The 23,401-nt window shown below is 34.7% G+C and overlaps 1 protein-coding gene across 13 annotated transcripts in view; it reads right to left on the bottom strand.

The window, feature by feature from the left end:
- TANC2 (tetratricopeptide repeat, ankyrin repeat and coiled-coil containing 2) overlaps positions 1-23,401 on the bottom strand; it is a 567,085-nt gene that overhangs the window by 179,047 nt on the left and 364,637 nt on the right. For all 13 annotated transcript variants that reach the window (XM_074260887.1, XM_074260888.1, XM_074260884.1 and 10 more), the window contains one exon: positions 958-1,221. In XM_074260887.1, coding sequence (XP_074116988.1) covers positions 958-1,221 — 264 coding nt within the window. The remainder of the gene's footprint in view (positions 1-957; positions 1,222-23,401) is intronic.

Below are 23,401 nucleotides of genomic sequence, written 5' to 3' on the forward strand. Positions count from 1 at the left end.
CTGGATCTTCATCCAAATCACTCCTGCTAATGGGGGGGTCATTCTTAGGGCTCTGTCTTGATTCCTGTTCTCTTCTTTCTATATATCAGTTTACTTGATTTCATGAGCTCCCATGGATTCCTTTATCACCTCTATGTTGATGTTTCTCAAATCTACTTTCCTGACCTCAATCTTGCATCTCGAACTGCCAGCTAGACTACACTACATGTCTTGTAAACACAAACTCAATTTGTCAAAAGTTGAACTCATTGTCTTTCACCCCAAATGCTCCTTTATTCTCAATTACCCTATTGCTGTTGAAGGTACCACCATCCTCTCAGTCATCCAGTCTTGAAATGTATGTTTCTCCTCATTTTCTCTGACCTTCTAAGTTTTGTTCATTCTAACTTTATAACATCTCTCCCTCATGTCCCTTTTCCCTTCTGATATTGTCACCACCCTGATACAGTCCCTCATCACCTCATGCCTGGACTATTTCAATACACTTTTGGTCAGTTTCTCCATCTCAAGTCTTTCCCAATCCAGTCCGTCTTCCACATATGTTAAAATGTCTTCCCAAAGTACAGGATTGACCTTGGCATCCTCTTCTTTGATAAATTCTAGTGGCTTTTTACCACCTCTAGAATAAAATATAAAATCTTTTTTGACATTTAAAACTTTTTATAACCTGATCTCCAGGACTGGACCTGGACAAGTACTGTTTCTGATAACTGTTTTCACTGTTTTTGTAAGTAAAGGTAGGTCATCTTAGGAAGATGACACTTCTTAAAAGAGATGCAAAATGTATACACAAATATACTTATGTGCATACAAATACACACATATATGCACATACATCTGAACCCTCAAAATGGATATTAAAAAAATATATATATATAAAATGTTAGTATAATTTATTTTTATTTTACTTGAATCTATATAACAATAACCAGATTTAAAACAAATAAACAAACTTACCTGCTACTGAATTTGGCCGTGGCATCAGGTAAAGTGGAATAGATTGTACTGATTGTGAGAGAACTGTTTCCAGATTCCTTTCTGGGATTTTATTAAGACTATAGGTAGAAGCTGTCATGTTTTCATCTACTCGGTATAAACAAGAATCCATGCTGGATTTCTGAGACTGCCAAGGTTTCAGGTTTCCTCCAGATCCAAGGTCTTTACTGCTTTCCCCACCATACTTTGTCCGTTCCACGTTTTCAGAATAGCTTGTCAAAGTAGCTGGAAGAAAACAAATAGGAGAAAACGACTAAGATAAAAATCAGGTAAAGGGTCTCTTAACAAACTTTTAAAAATTGTGACTTGTGAGGAACTCTTAAAAATACTCATTTCGGGGCGGAGCCAAGATGGCGGAGAAGAAACACATGACTCAGTGAACGTCCTCACTCCCTCAAAACCAATTAGATAAATTAAGTCTCAGAATTAGCCCAGGACTGATAGATACCACAAGGACTGGAAGCATGACTTACCAGCTGAAGAGAATCTGGAGTTTCAGTAGAGAAGGTCAGTTCTCAGGGGAGGAATAAGAGAGACCAGCACAGACGGTGGGATAGTGGCACACTGCGCCCATTGCGCTGGGAAGGGCTCTGGGATCAGAGAAGCCACTGAGGTAAAGGAATCTGGCACAGGCTGTTAGCTCTTCTCTGCTAATTATTTAGCAGTTCAGAAGAGAAAGCCAAAATATTTTAAAACTCAGATTAGATTTTCCCCGGATCCTAGAGGTGACTCAGCAGATCTGGGCACCAGGGGGCGTGGCCTCAGCTACCTCCTGAGAATAGTTAAGAGATTGACAAGTGGGTGGATACGGCCCAAGGCAACACACGCTGCCTACTTTAGCTGGAGGGAGTGGAACTCAGCTCCAGGAAGTCCCAGAGAAGCGGAACCTTTGAACTAGGGACCGCGGTTTCTGGCAGACACTTCCAGTTTGAGCACAGGGGCTTTTCACGTCACCTGCTGCAGACATCCACTCCCCACCCGGACACATAGGCTGGGCTTTGTGCTGTCTTTACTATTCTACGCCCTCGAAGCACAGTAGTGCTAATCACCTCTGAGGCACTTCCAGGGAGGGGGTGGGGAACTCTCTCCCAGAGCTCTATCTTAGCTCAGGCGCAGGAGCCTCTGCATCCATCTGGTCTGGGAGGAAGCTGGTAAAGAAATAAATAAATAATTTCCTACCCCAGGGACAGACCCCAAAAGATTTTTTTAAGTATGAGTAAGAAGCCCAGAAAAACTATAGATTCCTTCTCTTCAGAGAAAGAGCGGGTATCCAACCCCGAGGAAGTTAACAGCAGAGAGACAGCAGATAACAACCTAAAGGGGAACGATTCCTGCCCCCCATCACATAACTCTCTCCTAGAAGAAACTCTTAAAAAATTAAGGGAGATTGAAGAAAAATGGGGAAAGGAAAGGGAAGCTATGATAGAGAATAACAACGTCCTGAAATTGGAGTTGGAAAAAATAAAGAATTCACAGGAGATGCAGGGAAACAAAATTTATGAATTAGAAAAGGTTAAAAAAACACAGGAAAGTAGGATTTCTGAATTGGAAAAGATAAAAAAGTCTCAAGAAAATAGAATTTCTGAATTGGAAAAAGAAAATAATTCTCAAAAAAAAAATTAGGGAAATGGAAAAAAATTCAATAGAGCAAAATAATTCATTTAAAAACGAAATTGGGCATTTACAAAAAGAACTAAAAACTGTGAAAGAAGAAAATAACTCCTTAAAAGTCAGGATGGAGCAAATAGAAATGAATGATTCACAGAGAACCCAAGAATCAGTCAAACAAAACAAAAAAAATGAGAAGCTGGAGAACAACGTCAAATACTTACTGGGAAAATCTATAGACCTGGAAAATAGATCTAGGAGAGATAATCTGCAGATTATTGGACTTCCAGAAAACTATGACCAAAAAAAGAGCCTAGATTCTATTTTACAGGAAATTATCAAAGAGAACTGTCCAGAGATAATAGAAACAGAAGGGAAAGTAGATGTGGAAAGAATTCATCGAACTACTTCTGAAATAGACCCTAAAAAAAGAACACCACGGAATATTGTGGCTAAGCTGCAGAATTACCACACAAAGGAGAAAATCCTGCAAGCAGCTAGAAAAAAACAATTTAAATACCAAGGTGCCACAATAAGGGTCACCCAAGATCTGGCTGCCTCCACATTAAAAGATAGAAGGGCCTGGAACCTGATATTCCGTAAGGCAAAAGATCAAGGACTGCAACCAAGAATGAACTACCCAGCTAAGTTTAGCATCTTTTTCCATGGAAGAAGATGGTCATTCAATGAAACAGAGGAATTCTATATGTTTCTAAGAAAAAAACCAGACTTAAACAAAAAATTTGATCTACATCCACAAGACTGAAGAGAAACAGAAAAAGGTACACAGAACCCTTGAGAACTGTAACTCTGTTGTGGGTATATAAAAAGTCTCAAGGATAATTTGATTTTACTGATATAAAAGAAAAAAAAGGGGGGTGTAGTAAAGGGAAGGAGGTCGGTTCAGAAAAAGGGGAAGGAATGATAAAAAGAGGGAAACTACATACCAGGAAGAGGCATAGGAAATACACCATATCTGAGGGAACTTAGTGAGGGGGAGAATCATTGTGTGAATCTTACTCTCATCAGGAGAGGCTCAAAGAGTAAATAATTAACATATTTGTTTTTTAGAGAATTTTCTCTCACCTCATTAAAAGGGGGGAGAGGAAAAGGGAAAAGGAAAAGGAGAATAAGTGAAGGGACTTGGAGGGAGGGGGGAGGGATCCTAAAAAAAAAAAAAAAAAAAAAAAAAGAGGGAGGGTTGCGCGTCACAAGGGGGGTCTGTAAATTAAATATCGGGGAGGGGGATCAGGGGGGTCAAGGGAAAAAGCATAATCTGGGGAATAATATGATGGCAGGAAATACAGAATTAGTAATTTTAACTGTAAATGTAAATGGGATGAACGATCCAATCAAACGGACACGGATAGCAGATTGGATCAAAAAGCAGAACCCTACAATATGTTGTCTACAGGAAACACACTTAAAGCAGGGAGATACATACAGAGTAAAGGTAAAAGGTTGGAACAGAGCCTATTACGCTTCAGGTAAAGCCAAAAAAGCAGGGGTAGCTATCCTTATCTCAGATCAAGCAAAAGCAGAAGTAGATCTCCTTAAAAAAGATAAGGAAGGCAACTATATCCTGCTGAAAGGTAGCATAAATATTGAAGCCCTATCAATACTAAACATATATGCACCAAGTGGTATAGCATCTAACTTTCTAAAGGAAAAGTTAAGAGAACTGCAAGAAGAAATAGACAGTAAAACTATAATAGTGGGAGATCTCAACCTTGCACTCTCAGATTTAGACAAATCAAACCACAAAACAAACAAGAAAGAAATTTAAAAAGTAAATAGAACATTAGAAAAACTAGGTATGATAGACCTTTGGAGAAAACTGAATGGCAATAGAAAGGAATATACTTTCTTCTCAGCAGTTCATGGATCCTATACAAAAATAGACCATATATTAGGACATAAAGATCTCAAAATTAAATGTAGGAAGGCAGAAATAATAAATGCCTTCTTCTCAGATCACAATGCAATAAAAGCTACATTCAGTAAAAAGTTAGGGGTAAATAGACCAAAAAGTAATTGGAAACTGAATAATCTCATCTTAAAGAATGACTGGGTGAAAGAGCAAATTATAGAAACAATTAACAATTTCACCCAAGATAATGACAATGATGAGACATCATATCAAAATCTTTGGGATGCAGCTAAAGCAGTAATAAGGGGAAATTTTATATCTTTAGAGGCTTATCTGAAGAAAATAGAGAAGGAGAAGATTAACGAATTGGGCTTACAACTTAAAAGGCTAGAAAAAGACCAAATTATAAACCCCCAACCAAAAATTAAACTTGAAATACAAAAATTAAAAGGAGAAATCAATAATATTGAAAGTAAAAAAAACTATTGAATTAATAAATAAAACCAAGAGTTGGTTTTATGAAAAAGCCAATAAAATAGATAAACCTTTGGTAAATTTGATCAAAAAAAAGAAAGAGGAAAATCAAATTGATAGTCTTACAAATGAAAAGGGGGATCTTTCCACCAATGAAGAGGAAATTAGAGAAATAATAAGGAGTTACTTTGCCCAACTTTATGCCAATAAATTTGATAATTTAAGTGAAATGGATGACTTCCTCCAAAAATATAGGCTCCCTAGATTAACAGAGGAGGAGATAAATTGCTTAAATAGTCCCATTTCAGAAAAAGAAATAGAACAAGCTATTAATCAACTCCCCAGGAAAAAATCCCCAGGGCCAGATGGATTCACATGTGAATTCTACCAAACATTTAAAGAACAATTAGTCCCAATGTTATATAAATTATTTGAAAAAATAGGGGATGAAGGAGTCCTACCAAACTCCTTTTATGACACAGACATGGTACTGATACCTAAACCAGGTAGATCGAAAACTGAGAAAGAAAATTATAGACCAATCTCCTTAATGAATATTGATGCTAAAATCTTAAATAAGATATTAGCAAAAAGACTTCAGAAAATCATCTCCAGGATAATACACTATGATCAAGTAGGATTTATTCCAGGAATGCAGGGCTGGTTTAATATTAGGAAAACTATTAATATAATTGACCATATTAATAATCAAATTAATAAGAACCATATGATCATCTCAATAGATGCAGAAAAAGCATTTGACAAAATCCAACATCCATTCCTACTAAAAACTCTTGAGAGTATAGGAATAAATGGATTATTCCTTAGAATAATCAGGAGTATATATTTAAGACCGTCAGTAAGCATAATATGCAATAGAAATAAACTGCAACCTTTCCCAGTAAGATCAGGAGTGAAACAAGGTTGCCCATTATCACCATTACTATTCAATATAGTACTAGAAACGCTAGCCTCGGCAATAAGAGCCGAGAAAGAGATTCAAGGAATTAGAGTAGGAAATGAGGAAATTAAACTGTCACTTTTTGCAGATGACATGATGGTATACTTAGAGAACCCCAAAGACTCTGCTAAAAAGCTACTAGAAATAATTCAAAATTTCAGCAAAGTGGCAGGATACAAAATAAATCCACATAAATCCTCGGCATTTTTATATATCACTAACAAAATGCAACAGCAAGAGATACAAAGAGAAATTCCATTCCAAACAAATGTTGAGAGTATAAAGTATTTGGGAATCCATCTACCAAAGAAAAGTCAGGAATTATATGAGAAAAATTACAAAACACTTGCCACAAAAATAAAATCAGATTTAAATAATTGGAAAGACATTCAGTGCTCTTGGATAGGCCGAGCGAATATAATAAAGATGACAATACTCCCCAAACTAATCTATTTATTTAGTGCTATACCAATCAGACTCCCAAGAAACTATTTCAATGACCTAGAAAAAATAACAACAAAATTCATATGGAAGAATAAAAGGTCGAGAATTACAAGGGAACTAATGAAAAAAAAAACTCAGAGGAAGGTGGTCTAAGTGTACCTGATCTAAAGCTATTTTATATAGCAGCAGTCACCAAAACCATTTGGTATTGGCTAAGAAATAGACCGGTAGATCAGTGGAACAGATTAGATACAAAGGACAAAAAAGGGTACATATATAGCAACCTAATCTTTGACAAACCCAAAGATACCAACATTAGGGATAAAAATTCATTATTCGGAAAAAACTGATGGGAAAACTGGAAATTAGTATGGCAGAAATTAGATATGGATCCACACTTAACACCATATACCAAGATAAGATCAAAATGGGTCCATGATTTAGGCATAAAGAGGGAGATAATAAATAGATTAGAGGAACAGAGGATAATCTACCTCTCAGACTTGTGGAGGAGGAAGGAATTTATGACCAGAGGAGAACTAGAGATCATTATTGATCACAAAATAGAAGATTTTGATTACATCAAACTAAAAAGTTTCTGTACAAATAATACTAATGCAAACAAGATTAGAAGGGAAGTAACAAATTGGGAAAATATTTTTAAAAACAAAGGTTCCGACAAAGGTCTCATTTCCAAAATATATAGAGAACTGACCCTAATTTATAAGAAACCGAACCATTCTCCAATTGATAAATGGTCAAAGGATATGAACAGACAATTCTCAGAGGAAGAAATTGAAACTATATCCACTCACATGAAAGAGTGTTCCAAATCACTACTGATCAGAGAAATGCAAATTAAGACCACTCTGAGATACCACTACACACCTGTCAGATTGGCTAAGATGACAGGAATAAATAATGATGAATGTTGGAGGGGATGTGGGGAAACTGGGACACTAATACATTGCTGGTGGAGTTGTGAAAGAATCCAGCCATTCTGGAGAGCAATCTGGAATTATGCCCAAAAAGTTATCAAACTGTGCATACCCTTTGACCCAGCAGCGCTACTACTGGGATTATATCCCAAAGAAATACTAAAGAGCGGAAAGAGACATATATGTGCCAAAATGTTTGTGGCAGCTCTTTTTGTTGTAGCTAGAAACTGGAAGATGAATGGATGTCCATCAGTTGGAGAATGGTTGGGTAAATTGTGGTATATGAAGGTTATGGAATATTATTGCTCTGTAAGAAATGACCAGCAGGAGGAATACAGAGAGGCTTGGAGAGACTTAGGTCAACTGATGCTGAGTGAAATGAGCAGAACCAGAAGATCACTGTACACTTCAACAACAATACTGTATGAGGATGTATTCTGATGGAGGTGGAAATCTTCAACATAAAGAAGATCCAACTCACTTCCAGTTGATCAATGATGGACAGAGGTAGCTACACCCAGAGAAGAAACACTGGGAGGGGAATGTAAATTGTTAGCACTAATATCTGTCTGCCCAGGTTGCATGTACCTTCGGATTCTAATGTTTATTGTGCAACAAGAAAATGATATTCACACACATGTATTGTACCTAGACTATATTGTAACACATGTAAAATGTATGGGATTGCCTGTCATCGGGGGGAGGGAATAGAAGGAGGGGGGGTTAATTTGGAAAAATGAATACAAGGGATAATATTATAAAAATATATATATAATAAAAAAAATACTCATTTCAAGTCTAATTTTAGACCATCAAGAACAAAGTTAAACCATCTCATATTCATGATAAGTATGTGACTATGCTAACTATAGTTACAGTACTATAAGTCAAACTAATAAGCATTTAGCAAATGTTTATTATGTGCTATGTACGGGCGTTACAAAGAAACAAAACAAAACAAAAAAACCAGTCCCTTCTCTCAAAGAATTCACAATCTAATGAGAAGACAATACACAGATGTCTATGCACACACCTATAGCTTAAGCTGAAGAAAATCAACAGAAAGAAGGCACTGGTATTCATGAGGATGTCACTGGAGATTGCTGAATAGAAGGGAGACACCATCAAACTAGCACATTAGGAAGAGCAATTTGATAGTTAAGTGGAGGATGTATGTTCCAGGGTAGGGATAGACTTTAAGTAAGAAGGCTAATCAAAAGGCTACTATAATAGTCTGAACATAAAACTGGTGGCAGTGTCAGAAGGGGAATCTATCAGGAATATTGCAAAGGTAAAATTTAGAGGACTTAGTTATTAATTCTGTATGGAGTCTGAGAGAAAGTGAGTAGTTAAAGATGATACCTAGGTTTTTACTAGTGCTCTTGATAACATCAGGGAAGGTAGGAAAAGGGGAACATTTGGGGAGGGAATGATACATATTCAACTTTTGATATGCTGAGCTTAAAATTCCCGTGGAACATCTAGTTCAAGATGTCCAATAAGAAGTTAAAGTTGCTGGTTGAGCCAAACTAAAAAAGCAAATTCTAAGAAATAGAAGTGCATAAGTACTAAAATGTTATGGCTGAATAAACATGCTAAAAACTATTATGCTATAAATGTCAAAGTACCAGTAGCATATAGGAACACTGGATTTTTGAGTTAGCACTCATGTGTTTTAGTTTAGATACTTAGAAGCCTTTTCACACTGAGCAACTCAATTTCTCAGAGGTTGGTTTAAAGAGAGTTTTCTTAGAAGAATATTCTTATCTCTAAAGAGTAATGATAACATTTATAATGTGTCCTCAACAAAATGGCTATGAAGAGGGCATTTTGCAACCTCACACCAACAAATTTATTATTTTTCTCACTTATCTCATTCTTCTTATCTTTTTCTTTTTCTTTTTTGGTGAGTTTTATTTAGAAATAATCTGAGGATAAGTTGCTAACCTGCTATAATTCTTTTATATTTATAGTTTTGTGGGCTCTCATGCAGGTAGACAAAATATTAGAACAGTATTGGTATGTTTGTTTTTCTTTTCTAGAGTCATTTAAAACATCTTTAGGCCACTATTGAAAGATGGAAGACAAAGATGACTTGCCTTATTCTCATGTGGCTTCAATTTCTTTCATTAGATCTGTATATTTTTTTAAGTTTTTAATTTCATTTAGTTGTTTTTTATGAAAAATCACTACAGTAACATCAATACAGTAATATTTTTTATTTTATGAAATTTATAAATTTATGAAAATTCAATACAGTAATAGTGCATTTAGTATTAAATTGTTAAATTTATTAGTATTAAATACACTATTCTTAAATTTTTATGTTTCAGAATCATACTGTTTGGACAACAAACAGTTCTGTTTGCAATGATGCTCTGGTTCTAGAGTAGTTTATCTGTTGAATTCTTAAGTGTTCTTAAGTATTTAAGTTAAGCCACCTGTATTTGTAGTTTATCTTTGTTATTTTTTTTTTAAAGGAGCAAAACTCTAAGCTAGTTACCTGATCATATGTTTTTAAATTTCCAGTAGATATCCCCACCCCAATATGAAGTTATATATGCAGTTTTTATTGCTTTATTTTATAATCTATGCTGATTAATAACTTTGGATTTTTTAAAAGTAAAACCTTTTATATAATTTCTGATGGCAATGACCTGCTTCTGAAATATCATAATTCTGTATGTTTCTATAAACAAATCTCCACAGTGTAGCTGATTTTCAATGCTTATTTGTTGACATATTTTTGGCTGAATACATGTGGATCTTTCTCATGGAGGGTCTTTTAATTCTCTTCTTGGATCTTAGCCATTTCATAAGTTTCATCCAGAGATAAACCTACTTTGGATTATATTTGACAAATCCTGTTATTAACCTTTACTGTTGCTTTGTAAAGAGAGGTTTATTTGCTCCAAAAGTATGTTTGTTATTTTTAACCTGTTTATCATGTGCTCTAAGGTTTGTTAATCCTCTTTCTCCTTTTTATCAGGGGATTGCTAATCTTTTTCTAGCTGCCTTGGGGTGATGAGCTCCGTACTTCATTAACATCATTCAAATTTTTGCTGGGTGATAGACTGATCCATTTACCAAGTTAAAAGTATATATTGATTGGTATTGTAGAGATAGTAAATACTTTTAAGTGTTTTTTTTTCTTTTAAGCTTTTATTTTAGAGTATTTCAGCTTTTTACTAGGTAGCATTATGCTCAGCTTTCTTGGTTTGAAGTATCATTTTCATTTATTGGTTTGATTTGACTGCCACATTCAAATTCAAATTCTTCAGTATCTATTCTTCTGAGGTACACAAAATATTATTCTTTTAATGTCCAAGTGACATTTTGATATAATTGGGGAAAGTTTCCATTATATGAAGCAGCAGTTTAATGTGCTTTCCAGTGGAGTCATATATAACTTGATGTCATCCAGGTGCGTTAAGTCACTAATGTGATATTTTGATATAATTCTTTTGACTTGAAATGTAGGAGTGTAAAAATGGATTTAAGTGAGGAAGAATTATTGTGGGATTAAACTACTTTCCTGGAAAACACACATTTTATGTCAGTTTCTTTTAATGTTATTAAGCCTTTAATAAATATCTCTTGATTAATTAATTATTGTGTTGGTATTTTAAACAGAGGTTTGTTTTTTTTTTTTTTTTTTAAATGTGGCTATCAAATATCCTATTACTGTTGCTACCTCTGGATTTATTTTATATGTTTATGCACATGGGATAAAACATAAGAATAGAGGCAAAAGCTTTGCAATAATCAACAAAAGTTGTGTAAATTACGGCACTTTTAGATTGCTTGTTCAATAATCACAAAATCAATACTGAATTGCTCTTTATATACCCCTGGGAATTTCTGGCATACCCTTTTTGTTTTTTCACTGTTTTCTTGTTAATGTTTATAGAACTTTTTTGAGTCATACAAGCTGTGAATGCTTGGAATAAAATACAGAAACCCTCCAAATATAAGAGGGTCACTGTTATTTTCATTTTTGGTAATAATTATGTGATGCCATCTGTTAAGAGATGAGATCAAGTTTGCTTTATAGAAGAAACTAGTAAAATGCTAGTTTTACTATGCTAACCATTTATGATTCATTGTCAAGTATTTGAGGCCCTATCTGGACCCATTATTTTCCAGTCTTGTAGAGAACTTGCTTTCAGTTACGTTCCTTGATATAACTGTTCTTTTATTTTTTATTTTAACAGAATCTAAGTTATTTGCTTTGGTTTTGGTCAAACTTTTATTTTTATTATTTTGGCAGGTGAAGTATTAGTTGGTAGAGCATGAGACTCTTAATCTCAAGGTCATGGGTTCAAGCCTCACTTTGGGTGCCAAAAATGTTGAGGAGAAAGACATCACAACAAGATTAGGGTCCTCTAATCGGTGTTGTGGCTTTGGTCAGAGTATTCACATACTTAATCTCCAAGTTAAGAGGCAAAAACTTAATACAGTACTTGACAATGGGCTAATTTCCAGGAGAATTTAGCAAAAAGTCAGGATCAAGAAGATAATTGTGACCCCAGTTGAAGTGGGCTAACATTCCAAGGGAATCCAGCAAAGAGCAAGAAACAAGAAGACATTGTGCTGCTGGATAATGGACTAAAGTTCCAAAAGACTTTCAGCAAAGAGTCAGAATCAAAAAGATAATTTTATAGAAAGAGAAACAAGGATTAGGCTGCTATGCTAATATTATGGTTTAGAGGTAAAAGTGAAGAGTAGTAGTGAAGTAGTTCCCATCACTGAATTCTACAGTTTACTGATCAACAGATTGACCAACATTGTTTGTGGTTTTCCCAAAGCCAGGAAGCCTTAAGGTTTCTCAGGACCTGCTTTCTTATATTGCATTACATGTGAATATATACATGTGTTCACATATAAATATGCATGCATCAATCATTGATTCCAGTCTCTGTCCTATCCCAGATGCATAGGAATAACTACATCAGTGCCATCACTTTTAAACTATAGGTATTTCTGGATTCTTGCAAGGATTCAGAAGTCTCTATTGCCCATTATCTTGTTTGGCAGCTCCCACTCTTCAGTCTTGGCAATAACAATGAATTGCATTTGAGGGAGTTTCTTTTGATCTTTTTTCAAATTAATTTTTTTTTTTTACTTCACAAGCATATTCTTTATCTCTCTCTCTCTGTTTCTCTTTGTCTGTCTGTCCTCTCCTAAACTGGGGGAAAAACTAAACCTTTTGCAACAAACACACAAAGTCAAGCAAAATAAATCCCCACATTGCAATGTCCCAAAACTTAGGTCTCACTCCGTATGTTTAGTCAGGAAGATGGCAGCATCAAAATTAGGCACTCTGGATGGGGGCTGATCTTTGGCATTATTTCATTCTGAAGTCTTTCAAAATGGTTCATTTTTACAAGGTTGTTGCTATAATATAAATTGTGGTTTTGATTCCACAAATTTATGTTCACACAGACAGATAGATACACAAATACATAGTGTCTTAAGGTATTTTGATATATACATGCACACATGTAAACATTCTAAATAAAGTTTTATAGTTATGATTTTTTTATGGCAATAGTTCTTTGAGTTAAATAATATGCATATTCCCTCTCCCCCCATTTTACTGATGAAGAAACAGAAATCAGATAAGTGAAATTAATTATTTATAGTCACCTAGGTAAAAACTGCAGAAATCAAGTCTCAAATCCAATTCTTTTTTCTTCTTCCCTACATTACATTTCTATTCCACTACGTAATCAAAATCCAACTTAACTAAAGAATTTCTTTAAAATATTCTATTAAGTCTGAATCTTTTTGTACAGCAAAAACAACTGTTTGGACATATATACATATATTGTATTTAATTTATACTCTAACATATTTAACATGTATTGGTCAACCTGCTATGGCAGGGGAGAATGGGGGGAAGGAAGGGAAAAATTAGAACAAAGGGTTTGGCAATTGTCAATGTTGTAAAATTACTCATTCATATATCTGGTAAATAAAAACTATTAAAATATTTTTAAAAATTATATTAAATATTTATTATATAAATTATTCTTTAGACTATTTTATTTAGGAGTAGTAATATAATTGTGAATAGCTAGATGGCACAGTGGATACAGGGCCAGGCCTAGAATCAGGAAGGCTCATCTTCCAGTGTTTAAATAAAGTCTCACTTTATTAACTGTGGGACCCTAGATGAGCCACTTAAGCCTATTTACCTCACTTTCCTCATCTGTAAAATGAGCTGGAGAAAGAAATGACAAATTCCAGTATTTCTGCCAAGAAAGTTTCAACAGGGTCATGAAGATTTGGACAGAACTGGAAAAAAATTTTTTTTTAAGATTCTAACAGAAGGAAATACTATTTTTTCCCTATGATCATCCTGGTTTGACCTCTAAGAACATTTTTCAAAGTTGCTGAGATTCTACAATAAAATTAATAATATTAATTACATGCTACAAATACTCTATATTTTCAAAGAAATTTGCTGAAATGAAGAATTCCACTCAGCTCTATGCTAACTACAAATTTCATAAATCCTGCTTTAAGATAATGCTTTTAATTACTTGTAGTTCTATGCTTGGAATCTTGTAGTCAAAAATTTAACATCTGAGCATCTCAAGTTTGAAGTACTCTGCCACCTCCCCCTTCCTCTGATGTCCTTTAACCTGTTTTTTCCTCCACCTTGAAAAAGGTTTTCAGACATTTAAGGAATTCCTGGTAGCAAAACTCCCTTTTACAATGGAGATCTATAATTTATTCACAGTAAAATTCCTCTTCAACTACTGTCCCCTACTCCACCCTGTAAAATATTTAAGCAGGAGTTTGGAATTTAGGCTATTATGAAGAAGTTTAGATTTGGAATAATTTTTGTTTTTATTCTGTAATTTTAAAGTGTGGATTACTATGAGAATTTCAGAAGCTTTTAAAGAATTGTTAAATATTATAAAAGTGTTTAACTGGACTGTCAGTGGTGCCTAAGTGTCTTATATTTAAGAGTTCCTAAAATTCTCTATAGTATTTTTGGTTATTACCAGTCACATTAAGACTAAACCACTACTTTTTAAGGAGGCTTTGGCAAATACTAGGTCAGAACGAAAGAAGGTTCAGAGAGATATAAAATTCCTTTAGGAAATATTTTCTACTACTTGGAAGAGTGCTTTGCACATTCTTTCCCCTTGAACCCTATAATTTCATTGGGACAGGCAACTCCTAGACTGGAAACTGTCTAGCAAAACAGACCAACAACTTATCTGTAACCTATCTTTGAGAATTGTTTGGGGACCCTATGGGGACATACTCATTCTTTGCACACAGTAAGTACTTTTTAGTGTTTGTTGAATTCAGGGAAGTGACTCTGTTTTAACAATTAATTTTAGGGACTCTGTTCCAGATGAAGCCCTGTTTCACCATCTGAACCAATTCTGATAGCTGATTGGGATTGCTCATTAGCTCCAAAAGTCACTGAGGATTCCAAGATAAATTTGACCTTCGGGCTGTGGTTCAAAGACATATAGCAAGAAGAGTAATTGACTGTTCAACATTGATTAAATAATGTGAAGAACAGTGAACATGGTTCTGAGCAGTTTACTCATGAAACTTGGTGATTTTCTCTGAGAAATTCCCCAAAGGCTATGATCTGTGTTCAACTTTAAACTAGTCATGCTTGGAACTAATTCAAACCTACAAGGCTTGACATTTTACCTACATTTACTTTATTTCCTTATGCAAGCAAAGTCAAGACTTTAATTAAGTCTGACAAATAAAAATACTAGTTTCTTCCATATACTTTGGAGGAAACAACTGTTTAATATGTTCTATACTCTCCATTGAAGTAATTTTGAACCCCATGACATATTTAAGAATTCTAATTTCTAAATGTGTTGGGCAACAATGTACATGTTTCTCTGCAGGTGCACTCCGTTGCCATCTTTTGAACAATGACTTCTGAATTCACTCCTAAACCAACAAAACAAAAAGCCCTAAACCATAGTTTGGGAGCACATTAGCTCACTTGACTAAAGCAAAGTTTAATTTGATTCTAAGCTCCCAGTTCGTACATCTATTGAAATGAGTAAGCCAGAAGCCAGGATATATGGAAAAATCTTTCTCAGAGAGTTATTTTTTGTGTAAAATTCCCAAATGAAACATTAATTCCTTTCCTTTTGTGGGCTTCTGCTCGGTAATTTGGATTAACTTATCCCTATGTAGCCTCTAACCTGAGCTATATCTCATAAGCCTCTCTACTCTCTTCATTCAATCAATACTAAGTCTTTTGGCCTAAGACTATTATGTAAAGGCTGTCCCAAGTGTAAGTATTTGGAATAAAAGAGAGAGAAACAGAGCCAGTTTCTTCAGTGTGAAGAGTGAGTTTGTCATATAAGATTCTTATGTTGTTTATGTAAACACAATATAACTATTATTCATACCTAACACATAGCATTCCTATATTTCAGAGGTAGAGAATATATTGTAGAGCCTTTGTGCCCTTTTCCCTGTTCAAGAAGATGGTAAATACAAGTTTGGTTATATTAGATGATAAATGGAAAATAGCCTCTTTCAAAGTCTAAAATCACAGAGGATGGGACAGCTAGATTGCACAGTGGATAGAGTACCAGCCCTGAAGTCAGGAGGATCAGAGTTTAAATCTGGTCTCAAGTAACATTCTGTTTGGTTTTCTGGAGGTCTGGGAGCAGCCTTCCTTTCAATTGAGTAATCACCACAAGAATAGTCAGGTGTTAAAGTATTAATCCTTTATTGTCTCCTTCACACTCTAGTTTCCTTACCTAGGGCCCTGGCCAGCTTTCTGGAGAACCTTTCAGACTGGCCTTGGTCTCAGTGGAGAAATGCAGGAGGATAGGCAGGCCACCAAAAACCTGACAGAAGATGGAATGAATGTGTCTCTGGGTCCCTTACGAGTCTGTGTCTGGCCCTTCTGAGTCTCTCTCTGAGCCCTTCAGAGTTTTTCTCCGACTCTGAGTCCCAGCTTATATGCTCTACTAAAACCAATCATAATATCACTAGGAAACCATTATTTGTTGTAAGATTAAATCAATCATATTGAACTTTTTTTTTTTTAATTTAAATTTTATTTTATAATTATAACATTTTTTTTGACAGTACATATGCATGGGTAATTTTTTACAACATTATCCCTTGCACTTACTTCTATTCAGATTTTTTCCCCTTCCTCCCCCAACCCCCTCCCCCAATCATATTGAACTTAAGAGAACTATTAAGCACAATGCTAAACTAGATTACCATTGTCTTTATCAATTCCACTGACTTAGCACCTCGTAAGAATCCTTGTTTCAAGTTTAGAGTTCTGGCCCATAACAGTCTCAGATACTTAACACTTCCTACCTATGTGACTCTGGGCAAGTCACTTAACCCCAATTGTCTCAGGGAAAAAAAAAAAAAAAGGAAAAAGAAAAGAAAGAAGGGAAAAAATACATAATAAAATAAAATCACAAAGAGATGAGAAAACTTTATACAAAGAAAAATTCTTTGTTCCATAAATATCTTCTAGACTCTGACTTTCCACTATTTTATGCCTATTTCCTCCCTTATTCTTCTCCCTGTAAATTGGACTTAAAGCATCAGGCCATTTCTTTAATGGTAATAGAGAGGCTTACATATATCAACTCAACATGACATTAGTGAGGATGTCTGTGCTCTTTTTTTTTTTTTTTTTTTCCTTTTCCCTTTGCTCAGGAGCTTGCAGTGAAGGTTACTTTCTAAAAAACAAAATACTTTAATGGATCTATTATCTCATGCATAAGAGTTTCTCTTCAGTGATGCAGATCAAAACCATTCATACTTGTCCATTCTGTGGGGCTCTTCATTTTCTTCAAATTTCTCTTGAGGGGAATATTCTGGGAGCCCCTCTTTGCCTTTTCTTCATTCTGCAAGGATGGTAGTGAAGCACATGAGCAGCCCTCACCTTCACTATGAGACAAAGCATATCTTATTTTTTGCTCATGCATTTTTGTGATGACATCCTTTATTCTAGTTCTTATGTTGTGTCATATAGATTGCATAACACCTACTATAATCTTCATTGTTTTCTAAAGAAGAGCAACAGTGTTTTCATGACATAGGGAACATCCTTGAATCAGTGTTTTCATGACATTTCAATACCCAAAATCTCCTAAGAAAATTTGGAACATTCTCTAAAGTCTTAGAGAAGTACCTAGATCATTGAGAGAATAAGGGACTTGTCCAAGCTTTACTTAGTCAGAATGTGTCAGAGATGTGACTTGAACCCAGAGCTTTCTAGTTCCAAGACCAGCTCTTTATCCACTATGCCACAATGTCTTTACATGTTACTGATTTTAAAGTTTATAGTGACTGAATTATTTCTTAAATAACAACTACATAATACCACTAATTGAAAACTAGTATGAAAAAAGATCTTTTACTAACTGGAGGAGATACATGAGAGTCCAGATTGAAAAGAGATCTCTGTAGCTCATCAAGTCCTCCAGAGATACTTTTATTTGTGTATGACACTGTACTGATTGAATTAAAATCCAGAATATTGCAAAATCTCCTGGACAATTTTTTACATCACTCAAAAATTTTGGAATAACTATACAGGAAAAATCATAAGGATAGAGAATGCTTGTTATCTAGATTTTGATAAACATTTAAATGGGCCACCTATAGGGCTTAGTTGTGTGGGTATATGTATGTGTGTATGTGTGTATGTGTGTGTGTATGTATGTATGTATGTATGTGTAGGACAGATATTTCAAGCTGATAAGGAAGGGGTCTGGATTGCCTTTGTGACTGCATAGTTCCTTTAATAACTACAAACTTTGCTCTAAGATCTGCCTTTGTAATACCTTCATTCTAGATATCATTGTATAGCTGAGTCATAAAATAATATACTTTCAAAAAATGAAAAGGAACTAGAATAAAGCATTTCATCAAAGAATTATACGACCAAAAGAAGATGAGCTATGAAAAAATAGAACACTAGATTGGTGGAATAGATTAGGTATATGTCACACAATAGTAAATCACTATATTAATGTAGTGTTTGATAAATCCAAAAATCCAAGTTTTGAAGACAACAAAAATTCCTAGGAAAACTGGAGAGAAGTTTGGCAGAAACTAAATATAGTTCACTCTCTCATACTGTATACCAAGATAAGCATAAAATGGGTACATGACTTAGAACTAAGAGGTGATATCAAAAGCAAATTATGAGATCATTGAAAATTTTCTATAAGATTTATGGATAGAAGAAGAGTTTTTGATCACATAAAAGACAGAAAGGATCATGGGAAGTATAGTGAATAATTTTGACTACATGAAAGATTTTGTACAAACAAAACTAAAGTATCCAAAAATAGCAGAAATTAAGAAAGTAGGGAAAATATTTTTGATAAGTTTCTCCAAATAAAGGCCTCATTTCTCAAATATATAGGAAACAGCTGAATTTGTAAAAATGAGAGCTATTCCACAATTGATAAATAATCACTGGATATGAACATGTAGTTTTCAGAAGGATAAATAAAAGCTATCAATAATCATATGAAAAAAATATCTAAATCACTAGTGATTAGAGTACAAATTAAAAAAGAAAACTGTAATGTGCCATCTCACACCTATATAGAAATAGCTATATACATACATTTACTTCATTGGTTTTCTAAGACCTCCTCCCCTTTCTGTCAATCTATATCTATATCTAAGACCTTAGAAGTTATCCACTTAAAACTGTACTTAAATAGCAATACCACTTATAGACACCCCAACTTATAGATTTGCTTGTAAACCTCTTGAAAATGGAATAATTAATGCTTGTTAGAGCAATTCCTACCCATTCTGGTGCACTGGAAGTAGAGGCAGTTGTTAACTCAAAAGTGAACAAGGATATAAAAAGTTAACACAATGTGCTTCAAAAGGTTATTATTGTCAGCTGGTGGTCCAAGAATACAAACAATGATCAAACAGAAGTGGGATTAAATGTAACAAAATGGTAGTGTTTGCTGAACAATAAATATAAAAATACTATACATCCTAAAGAAAATTAATATTGTTATGTTATTTAATAACCAAAATTATGCTGTAATCCATCTTATTTCCCATTTTGTCATCCCATTCACATTCCTAGTTATGATTATCACCTCTATATTTCTGTCAGCAAAAGGCTGCTCCTATAGGTACTCCTTTCTTCCACTGTTGCCTGAACTTCTGCTGATAGATGTGAACTCACTGCCCAATGGAAAAATGAGACACCAAGGGAAAGGTCAGAAAGGCTGCTAAAAATAAACCTAACTCAGAGAAAATGGCTCCTCCTCTAAAAGGAGGAAGAAGACATATCAGAAAATTAAGAAGAAAGTGAAGAGATTATGGTCCCTGAGAAGGGCAAGAAGGCTATTGCTGCTCCAACAAAGAAGGTTCTACAGCCAAAAAAGTGGTTGCCACCACAACCTCAAGAAAGCAAGAAAGCAGCCAAGACTCCTAGTGAGAAGAAAATTTTGGTCCTGCCAAAAAAAGTGGCAGGCAAAAAGGGAGCCACTTCTCTGCTGTAACCAAACAACAGCCACCCCAGTTAAAGTAGCAGCTTCCCTCAACCAAAGGGGAAGAATGGAAAGATTGGGAAGAATGAGGAGAGAGAGGATGGTGAATCTAAAGAAGAGGACAGAAAAGATAGGAAGAAGAAGAATGGGAACCACTTAAAGCCACAAAAATGGGAGTGACTCTAGCCAAACAAGACTCTAAGGATGAGGAGGAAGATGACAGTGATGAATATAAAAAAGATGAGGAATGACTCTGAAGACGCTATGGATATCACACCTGCCAAAGTGTGCTTATGAAAGCTGACCCTGGGAAAGCTGAGAAAGCCAAGGAACCAAAAAAGAAAAATGTTAAGGAAGTGTCACAAAAAAAACACCAGGGAAGAGAGAAAAGGAAATGATTAAAAAAGAAAGCTTTCAAAATTGAGAAAGAAATTAGAAGCTGAAGTGTTTACAAATTTCATTCTCTTCACTGGCAACCTGCACTTCAACAAAAACGCTTTTGAGCTAAAAATAGCAGCACTGACTTCTTTGCAAAAAAAGGATCTTGCAGTTATAAATGTATCCCCATTGGTGCCATCGGGAAGTTTCACTACATGAAATTTGAATCAGTTAAATCTATAGAAAAGCTCTGGAACTAGAGGTTCCAAAGTCCTTGGATTTGAAATGAAACTTGAAAAGTCAATGACAAGAGAATTTGAAAGGTGAGAAGAACTCCTGAGGTAAGAATATGGCAAAATGACATTTAAAAACACTAGTAATAAACTCATCTACAGCACCACTGAAGAAAGCCTATAGGACATGTTTGAGCAAGCAATGTTGGTCAGGTTGGCCCAAATTTTCAAGGCTGGCCTAAAGATGTTCAATTAAATTTCACTCTGTGGAAAATACAAAAGAAGTTTTGGATTCTTTTAACCCTATAGAATGCAGCACACAAAACTTTGTTCTTCAAAGATCTGACATGACAGATGAAACAATGAATGGTTCATTGTATGGCTCTCTTGATGCCAGGATAGTCATAGATTGGGAAACAAGATCATCTAAAGAGTTCAGGTTCAGAGATTTAAATTCAGAAGATGCCAAAGCTGTGAAAAATGGGCTAAACCCATGGTTTTAGAGGTTGCAGTGGTGGTTGTGGTGGCTTCAGTGCCTGAGGCAGTAGAGGAGTCCAAGAGAACTTTGGTGGTAGAAGTCAAGGAAACTTTGGAGGTCAGGGTAATTTATGGGCAGTTTGAGGAGGAGGAGGAGATGACAAGCCACTAGGATAGATAATGAAATGTGAATAACTTCTCCCCATTCTTTTTTCCCCTACTATTTGAACAGACTTTGGACAAGGGGTTTTCTTGTCATCTAATCATTGACAGAGCCTTTTGAGGACATTGCAGGACAATGAGTATCTAAAGATTGTCTTGGAAAAACTTGGATGGATTTCAAGGGAGAGAGTATATTGGTTTTCACTAGAGGAATGTTACATATAAGTTTTTGCAGAAGTGAGTGATAGATGTGGGAGTTAACCTTTTTGTCTATGGGTTATCTTGAGTTATAATTTTACAAAACCATTATGTATAAAACCATTCCCTCCTCCTCCCTCCCACAATTATCTATCATGGTTTTTTGTTTCATTTTAATCCCCTTTTATTGGCAATAAAGGAAAAAAAGGCAAATGTTTTCTCATGATTCCAGCTTGTTTTAGTCACTCTAAGAAAAAAAAAAGGAAAGAAAAAAATCTCATAAATGTATGACTATACTGATGTGAATATCTGCACCAAATGGCAATAGTTATGGATAAATGGCCTTAAGTCTATAAGATGAATACACTAAAATTCTGTAGTAATGAAAAAAGTTTCTGATCAGTTCATGAATACTATGATATATCAGGCATTCTACTCTAAAAGAGCAATGAATTACCATTTTGGAAATCAATGTGTGATGCCATATAAGCACTCATTCTAAAAAAAAATGAATATGTCTATAATAAGCAAGAGGACTGCTAGGATATGTTAGTTTAGATGATTTTCAGAATAATAATAATAATGATGATGATGATGCTTCCGATACTCCTCCATATTTTATTATTGTTCAGTCATTTCATGTCTGACTCTACATAGCCTTGGCAAAGAGACTAAAGTGGTGATTTTCTTCTCTAGTTCATTTCAGAGATGAGGAAACTTAAGCAAACAGTGCTCAGTGATTTGTCCAAAGCCGCACAGCAATTACTGTATAAGGGCAGATTTGAACCCTGATTCTTCCTGATTTCTGTTATGATACTCTATCCACTGTGTCACCTAGCTGACTACTCCTCTATATACTAAATGTAATTTTCTTCCTACTGAAAATGTATTTTTCAAATAAAAACGAAAAGCAAAGGAATCATTTTCTAAGAAAAATTACTAGTATTTAATATGACAGTAATTCTATGACCTAAATGACTGTGTATCCTTTACTTGATTAAACATCTGACAGACAGGTTTTCTTTTCTTTCTTTTTTTTTTTTTTTCTATAATTACTTTGAAGGCCGTGATTCTGTATTCAGAATCATAAAAGTATAGCATCTCATCAGTCTTCAAAATTAGCCTCTTGTCCACTAAGCTATTTACTTCATGGAGACTCAATTTTGAAAATTTATCTGAAAAAAGTTTTTAGGATAAGGAAAGTTTTTAGATAAGGAAAGAATTTCTTTAAAATTTTTCAAAACATATACACATTGTATTCTAATTTTATATCGAAGTTTCCTTGAGCGCCTTTTGAAGGTAACTGCTAGTGAACAGATATGGCCTCATCTAGTGTAAGCATAATCCATTATACTAAAGCTATTTTCACTTATAGCAATATGCTGATATGCAATTATAGATAACCTGATATCAACAAAGAAATGCATTGGGAACCACAAAAGTTGTTTAGCTAAAGGACCAAAAGCTACTTTTACAGAGGAATCCCTGATCTTTATTATTTAATCTCTATAAGAAAGACTCCCATTCTACACTCCTGACTCAATTCATGCTTTAGATTTATCTACTTTCTTTCCTAACCATTTTCTGAGAAGCTTTTGTTTCTGAGGTAGAGCACTAAGCATAGACCATCATTCATAAAGGGCTTCGGTCATGATCATACCACTATTTCCTCAACTTAACTCTCTAGACTCTTTTACGTCCCTGTCTAACACCTTGCCCCTGGCTTAGGTAACTTGTCCAAAAAGTCTTCATTTTATGTGTTATTTTCCTTCAATAGAACCTAACCTCCCTGAGGATGGGAATTATGTTGCTTGCTTGGCTTAGGACAGTGTTATAATAAATATTCTGTCTAGGCCAAATCACAGTCTTGTAAGAAGAACTTTCCAATTGGATCTCATACTTTGATTCATCTACCAAACACTTCATCCATGAAATATATTTCTTCATAAACCTAAAGCAACAATTTAAAAGTTACAGAATCTAACTATTATAAAGGAATTTTAGAAGTCATTTAGTTCAAACTTCTTATTTTAAAGCATAGGAAGCCGAGGCTTAGAGAAATAAAGTTAATTTTCCAAGGACACATAGTTAATTCTTGGCAGATTGGTGATAAGAAGTAGGGCATTAATGGTGTAGATGATATGTGT

Source organism: Sminthopsis crassicaudata, chromosome 4 (assembly GCF_048593235.1).
Source record: "Sminthopsis crassicaudata isolate SCR6 chromosome 4, ASM4859323v1, whole genome shotgun sequence".
In the NCBI taxonomy this organism is placed as follows: domain Eukaryota; kingdom Metazoa; phylum Chordata; class Mammalia; order Dasyuromorphia; family Dasyuridae; genus Sminthopsis; species Sminthopsis crassicaudata.